This window comes from Arachis stenosperma, chromosome 6 (genome assembly GCF_014773155.1).
Source record: "Arachis stenosperma cultivar V10309 chromosome 6, arast.V10309.gnm1.PFL2, whole genome shotgun sequence".
NCBI lineage: Eukaryota > Viridiplantae > Streptophyta > Magnoliopsida > Fabales > Fabaceae > Arachis > Arachis stenosperma.
Genome location: NC_080382.1, coordinates 5519262 through 5527719, shown reverse-complemented (window position 1 = coordinate 5527719; position 8458 = coordinate 5519262). Strand labels below are relative to the sequence as shown.

Here is an 8458-nt window from a genome sequence, read left to right as displayed (position 1 = left end):
ACATCATTCTTACGCGATTATATATTTCATATAATTGAAAAAAATTCAGTTAGCCAACACTTATGTAACTTTTTTGTCAACTGTATTGTCCTTGAACTCTTAAAGTGGTCTTTTAAAATGTTTGGAATAGTCCATTTGTGTCCAAATTCCTTAATCCATACGCACCACACCTACTAGCAGTACTCACAAATAACAAAAAAGTGTTGTACAGTTTCAACCTCTTTTTTGTACAAGACGCATAGATTATTATTTCTTTAAATGATTACAAACTTACTTAATCGCTCATTTGTATTTACTCGACCTATTAGAATAAATCAGGTGAACAATTTTACTTTAGATGAGACTAGTCTTTTTTAAATTTCTTTTATAAATTTGTAGTTTAGAATCTCATCGGCTATAGTCTGTTTCTACAAAACCTAAATAAAGAAGTTAATAAAATAAATATTTTGTTTATTAAATTTTTATACCACTCTATCTTATATATCTGCTATTAATTTAACAGATTGTAAATATTATAATGCAAAATTTGAAATACTTTAATGGATAGGGATAAAAGTAAAACTTTGCCCTTTTTATCCAGTGAAGTAGTTGTTAATTTGTTATCGTTCCAATTATATTAACAATACTTTTGTTATCGTTCTAATTATTGACAATACTTTCTATCTTCGTAATAAAAAATTTCTCATATTATGGAAAGCAACGTAATGAGAATCAAGGATAATATGAAAAATTAAAATTACATAGAAAGATGGCTCAGGATTTGGTGGTCCAGGAACCTTTGGACCACTTAGTAGTCCAAGTAGAAAACATGTTTTTTAATATTTTTTAACAACTGCTACATAGTCCTTTAACTAATTTTAATTATAAATTGACCCATATATTTTATATAATTATAAAAATAATTTTTTATTTTATAAATAATTAATTTATCATAAATCTATCATGTTCATTAACAATCAAATACAAAAATAATTTTTTGGCAATTACAATCGATTAAAATATTAAATTTGATTCGTGTCGTTCGCGAGGAATCATAAAATTGTGTTTTCTGCGAAAACCAATCGATTGGAATAATGAATCAATCGATTGGATTACAGTTTACCACTAAACAATCGATTGAAAATTGCCAAAAGCATGGTTTTCGCATAACTCAATCGATTGGTCATACGATCCAATCGATTGAACGATGAATAAAAATTGGATTTTTGTAATTTAATCGATTGTTTAGAATTTCTAATCGATTGAATGCTTCAAAACAACCTGAGTCTCACCAAATTCAATCGATTGCTTTTGTGACTCAATCGATTGAATTTACCCAAACAATATGAATTTGCCAATTTCAATCGATTGTAGTATGTGTGAGTTCAAATTCAATCGATTGAAATGATAATTCAATCGATTGGAACGCGATGTATTACGTCAGTCTTGTTTTCGTTTTTAAAAATTATCTTCTTATTCATCTATCTCATCTTTAAAATTCTATCTTCCTTTTTTAAGGTTTTATTTTGATTTAGATACTCTAATCTTATCTTTTCCTTAATATTAATATTATAAATTAGTGAATAATCCATCACCAATTATTCAATCCCACCATTAAAATCGTGTATCATTCTCTTTATAAAAAATTTCATTGTTTTTCTTTCGAACATCCATCCATCTACTGAATATCTAATTTTTTTTATTTTTTATCCGTCTATTTAATATCCACTTTTTGTTCATCGTTAATTGACAATCACCCGTTGCAGCAATCAGCAAAAGTCCAATCAATTTTTTTCATTGTAGTGTTCAGAAAACAATCCATCGTTTTGATTACAAAATCGAGGTAAGTGATAGAATCTCTAATTTATAGTGAATAAGTTGCAGCTTACCATTTTTTTAACAAAAAAAATTTATAGTGAATAAGTTGCAGCTTACTATTTTTTTAACAAAAAAAATTTACAAAAAAAATTATTCACTTACCATTTTTTTGTACTAATTTATAGTGAATAAATTGCAGCTTGAGGATCACGATATTCGCATTACTCTGAAATCGGATCAACCATAAGAAGGCACAAATTATAGCGTCGGCCGATGATTTTTGGAAATTGCACACTAACCATAAGATGTAAAGATTATAGTAGTAATCTAGATAAAACTTAATACTTTGGTTATTGTCAATTTATTTGTTATGTTTGGTGGATGTACTTCTTTAGTTATTTTTCAATGACTTCTTAAATAGATATTTATCGTTTTGTGGCTTCTACAATTTTTCTCTATTTCTATGCAATTTATAGATACTTTAGTTTAAAAAACTCATATTATTTTGATGTAGTAATGTTATTTTCGTTTATTATTTCAACAACAATTGCATACAAATATTATGTCTTGTGAATTATATTTTATATTATTTAATTAATTTATAAATAAAAAAATTCCATGTCTTTTTATTTGTTTGCATTCTATTTTGGATTTTTGCATCTTATAAAATTTGACCTCTCTATTTTAATTAATTTATATATATTGCTAATAGATAAAAAATCTTGATAAGAGTAACCATAAGAACAATCAATCATGATTATTATATATTGCATTTGGAAAGAGAGACTTTTTTAAAACAACATAACGAAAAATCAAGAAGCAATAAATTAGAATAGCAAACCAGAAATTCAAATTACATAAAGAACAGCTTCTTCTTCTTCCCTTCCCCCTTCTTTTTCTTCCCTTCCCCTTTCAGACGAACAGAGACACTCTTTCTCTTTTTTTTTTCATTTTATAATTTTTTATTATGGGTAATTTGATCCAAAATTTTAACATCTAAGTAAAAAAGACAATTTCGTATACAAAAAAAAGATTAGAAACGAAAAAAATTTTAGCCTATACCTTAAGAACCAAAATCGTTCTTAACCCTTCATATTTCATAGGGACTTACTAAATACCTTTTAATTTTAATACTGTATGATATGAGATATAGAAATTCTTGGTTCGGCTAGAAAAACCAAGGTGAGACCACATAATGAAAAAATTCCGAGGGGAATGAAAAATTCATTACACATATTTTAATTGTAGAGAACATGTGGTAAATTGGATTTCCATTCTAGAGTTTCTTAGGTAACATAGAAAAATCAACCGTGCATATATTCACTTGGACTACAAACTATGCAATTACATCATTAGGGACAACTGGACAAGGAGCAATCAGATTTGAAAACAAACAAAGGTATGTGTCCTTGTATGTAACACCAAAAAATGTTAAACTATCAAAAAGCCTAAGTGAGACTCCTAACTAGATTGGTATCTCAACATATAAGATATAAATTTTCTCCACTATTTAGTTGGCCATAAGAAGTGGAGGCAAATGAAAAACACTTGAAATGAAGAATGCAAAGAATCAGTATAAAATTCTGAGACAGCTTCCATCTTCAGAGATATGGTCTCTTGCATGCATAGAACTGTTGTTAAACCACTCTAGCCGCTACCAGCCCACAAGCCAGAGCTGCTCCAAACAAAGCATGTAACCTCACACAGAAGTACTTTTCCATGAAGACATTGCTTTTGTCCTGTAAGTAAATAACATAACCAAGGCTTAATACCAAACTCCAGGAATCATAAAAGGGTAACACAAAGTCTTGGACGTGCCTTATGATTTTCTTGCACAAATCTCACTACCAAGTTTCCAATTGGTAAGGTCAAGGCACAAAGGAACTAGAACCACCATAGTCATAGCAAGAGAGAAGACAAACAAATCATAAGCTCATAATGAGATGAGAAGATATCAGAAATTAAGTGTTTAGAGTTGCATACAATACTGGCTAGGGGAAGCGCCTTGCACAGACCGAAAGCAATCAAAAGAGCATAGAGTGCCATGACTGCCACTTTCACTACCTCTGCGCCTCTTGCAGTGCCTAGTCTAACCTGAAAGAGACAATGGAAAATCAAAATTATCCTAATCCGAATCCTAACCAGCAACAAAACCTAACAAAATAAATCAATAACCAGCAACAATGAATCAAATTAACAATGAATTAACAAGTCAGCAAGTCAGCAATAAAGTAAACAATATCAATGAATCAACGATTTAACCAAATCACATACCTGACTCGGTGGCTCGGGCTCCATATCTGACTTGAATCGGTGACTGGTGGGTGCTGTGTTGTGGGTGGCGACTGGCGAGGGTTGTGGCTCTGTTACTGCTGGGTGCGAGGTTGCGAGGTTCGGGCTCTGCTACTGCTGGGTGTGAGGAAGGAGGCTCGTGCTCTGCTATTGCTGGCGCTGGGTGCGAGCCTGCGAGGGACGAGGGTCGTGCGCTGTGTGCGAGCGTCGTTCAGGCTGTGGTGCGAGTGTCGTGCGCCACTGCAGAGAGGAGAGCGCGACGGTGAGAGGAGAGCGCGATGGTGAGAGGCTGAGACTGAGAGCTTTGGATTGGGGGTGGGAGGCGTGGGGTTAGGGCTCACTTCTGCTCAGTAATCGCGCTCAAGGGAATTGGGTTTGGCCGTTTGGGGGTGGGGTGGGGTGGGGGTGGGGGGAGTGGGTTGGTTTTTAAGGGTTTTTTTACTAAACCGGTTCGGTTTGGTTCGGTTAAGATTTTCCTGTTTAGAACCGAAAATCGAACCGAACCGCAAAAAACTGCAAAACACATTTTTTCGGTTTTTTGTTTTCGGTTTTCGATTTTTTCATATCGGTTGGTCGGTTTAGTTCGGTCCGGATCGGTTTTGAACACCCCTAGTTTTTCTGATTCTGATTCTGAATGAGGAACGAAGGGGGGAAGGTTTTAGGGGAAGGGGGGTTGACGCGTTACGCGTTTGGTGTTGTTTTTAATCAGACCGGCGTCCTATTGTTGAACCGGTCAGAGAGCACAATCCGATCAAACCGGCCGGTTCAACAATTTTCAATGGTTTTCAATCTGACGATTTTAAATACTGAACCAGACCGTTTACATTGCCGGTTTGAGCGATTTTTTTACCCTTTTTCGCAAACCGATATTCAGTTGGCAATTATTTCATCTAAAGAGCATACGCACGACTATTGTAAGAATTATATATAATTTCATTAATATAGTGCAATAAAATAAATAAACACAACTATGGAACTGATTCATTCCGCAAAATATTAAGTATATGGAGGTGGCTAATTATCACTATCTAACTCAGCCGTCGGTACTGAATATACGTCGCCATCATCTGAACCATTAGCTTCATCTTCAATAACATTGTTGTCAATGTCCTTTTGCCAAGGACATGTTGTCTTCTTATGTCCTTCCATTTGACAAACACTACAACGTTGCCGCTTCTTCCTAGATGGTTGTCCTGAGCCTACACCAATTTGATGAGCATACGGATTGCTACTTTTAGCTACACCTGAATGAGGTTGATTAGTGCCTTCGTTTGCAGCCTTGTAAGATGAGTACAATCCCATAATTAGGTCACGTGTCTCTTCATATCTCCCTGGTACTTTAGCAGCAACAGCAGCCAATTTTTTAGAAAATTCTATCAAGGCACTTTGGCGACTAATAATAACAGCATCCCTCGTGAACCCACTTGGATCAATGAGTGCTGACTTAACCTTTTTTGTCCATCTATCCAATACCAATGACCGGGGAATCTCACAAATGTCTTTGTCAACCATAACTTTCACAATATGTTCGTAGGAAATTCCAAATGACTCCATTCTTAAACAGGTACACATGAAGATCATTTCTTCTTGACGAAAATCAACAGTCCACATAAAATCGGGCCTCCCATGCTTACACATAATGTACTTTATGCAATCATCGTTATTCTCTATGTTTAGCACCCGCATTGATCCAGCTCTAGAAAAAAATGGCTGAAAGAAACGAAATATCTCATGAGTGTATAACTCAGCAGCATATCTCTCTAGCAGCTCTATACAAGTCTGCATAACGGGCACCCCACGTGTAGATTCATAATCAGCATTAAATTCTTTAAAGCGCAAGTGTGCAACACACCTTTGAAAATGCTCTACGAAACTTGTCAAATCATGCCGCGACCCCACATACCTTGCAACAACTGAGTGTAAACCTTCACATCTTGAGGTAGTTCTAAAGCCAGCAAAGAATTTTCCTCTTATATATGCAGTAGCCCACATATGCTTCTCTTCGTACATGTTGATCACCCACGGCTTATCCTCAAGGCCAAATTCTTCAATAAGCTGAACCCACTTACGCTTAAACACGGAAATCTCATAGTCTCCCAACATAATTTTTTGGAATTTAGATGTAAATGATGGACTTCCAACATTGCTAGTTGCATTTCGAATAAGGTGCCAAGCGCATAATCTATGTCTGACTTCGGGAAATACAACTCTGACTGCATTCCTAATCGCCATGGCCCTATCAGTTATTATTGAGGTCGGGGTCTTGTCCTTCATTGCAAACATGAGCTGACGTAGGAGCCAAATATATGTATCAGTAGTTTCGTCCACAACTAACGCAGCAGCAAAAATAATTGTTTGGTTGTGGTGGTTAACCCCGCTGAATATGACTAATGGACAACTATACTTGTTCTTCTTGTACGTAGCATCAAAAGCAATAACATCCCCGAAGAGTCGGTAGTCTAGTTGGCTAATCCCATCAGACCAGAACAAGTTACGTAACAAACCTCTTGAATCATGACATGCCTTGAAATATAATTGTGGATCCTTCAACCGCATAGCCTCCAACTTCTTCAACACTCGTGCTGCATCACCAGGAATTTGACGCCTTTGCCGAGCAATCTCATTGTACATATCTCTGGGACCATAGCCAACAAATTCATACCCGCCTGCTTGACTAGCTAGAAGACCAAATATCTGTGAAGTGCTAATCCCTGACTTTAGCATGTTCATCATTTGCATAATATCTGCCTCTGACATTTTTCTGTGGGCAGGCAACATAGCACTGAATTGTGTATCCAATAGATCATTGTTGTGTTTGTCAGAGAAATAAAAGATATGCCACCTTCCAGTTTCTGGTACAAATTTAACATCCATTCGGGCTTCACATCCAGTTCTTGTTTCCAATCTAGGCTCCTTCTTCTTTTTTTTCCATCGTGTAATATTTCTCCATCCTGAATCCTTGCCTATGGCATACAAACTTTTGTTTGTATATCTCGCCAGTACTATTCTTGAAGGTCTTGCTCTTCCTTGCACTAAAGCTCTTCGACTTTGAGTACTTCATATAAAAATCAAATGCAAGCTGCAAAGTAGAAAAGTGGTATTTGTCAATTTTCTCCGCAAAATTCTCACTAAATTTCAAAGTTGTAATGTCTTGCACGGAGTCAACCGCATAAGCGGCTTCAAGGATATCTTCTAACATATCAGATTCAGAAAAAAACGCTCCCTCAATAAATTCATCTCTGAAATCTTGTTCGAATTCATTCTGTTCATCCATCATATATTGGTCACTTACTAGCTCTTCTTGTTGGTTAAAGTCATTGTCCTCCTGGTATTGCTCATTCATCTCAGTGTCCGTAAATATACCTGACATCTTAAAATGTCCAATGAAAAAAAAATCAGTACACTCCATCTTATAACATTACATAAAATAGATAGATTCGTATATTGCTAGCAGGGACGGATCCAGAGATTTTAATGTTGAGGTGCCAATTTTTATATAATTTTTTTTAATCTATAAAAATAATTAACATATAGTTATTGGAGTTAGTTTTTTAATAGATTTATTAAGATACATATAATTATAATTTTTTCCAATAATTTTATTTTTAATATGATAATTACATAAATAAAATATAACTTTAACAATTGTACATTACAAATTTATAAAATACCATATAATTTATAACGGGATTTGCTAAAAATGATCCCATATCTTATTAATTAAAATTCATTCTTTCAAAAGTTTTAAAAAATTTGAAAATACATTATAAATTATTAATTAATTGAAAGACACGGTACCATTGTAGAATACAAGATATACGATATCTTTATAAAATTTTTCTTTTACCAATGTGAATTTAGAAGAAGAATTAATATTTTTACAAGAAAATAATATCTACAGTATATGTGATTACCAAAGCATAACTACTTAAGTTATTATTAATATAAAAATATGAATGTTAAATATATTAATATAAAAAAACAAATGATTTTTAAAAAAATAAACATAAAAATTATTATATAAAAACTAATTTGAAAGGTACAAAGACTTGAGGGTATGATATTAAATTAGTTAGGTAAAAATATTAATGAATTAACAATTAAGACATAAATCTATTACATAGTGAAAAATAATACATATAAAACTATTAAATTACCTAATATTTGTTTTTATTTTTTAAACACAAATCGTATATATAAGTATAATTTCTTAAAATTTTGGGGGGTCCAGGCCACTACTCGCCCCCTCTAGGTCCGTCCCTGATTGCTAGCTAATTAGTAATAAAAAATAATAACATCTATTTTCTTTTTAGTAATTCTCAATGTCTTGTCAGTTAATAAAAGATAAAAAAAACATTTTTTCATTACA

At 33.6% G+C, this 8458-nt stretch overlaps 1 protein-coding gene across 1 annotated transcript; it reads right to left on the bottom strand.

Moving 5' to 3' along the window:
- Window positions 1-5103: 5103 nt before the first annotated feature.
- Window positions 5104-6963, bottom strand: LOC130933532 (protein FAR1-RELATED SEQUENCE 5-like). The gene has a single exon (XM_057863163.1). The coding sequence runs from the start codon at window positions 6961-6963 to the stop codon at window positions 5104-5106; it is 1860 nt and encodes a 619-aa protein (XP_057719146.1).
- Between the last annotated feature and the right edge of the window lie 1495 nt (window positions 6964-8458).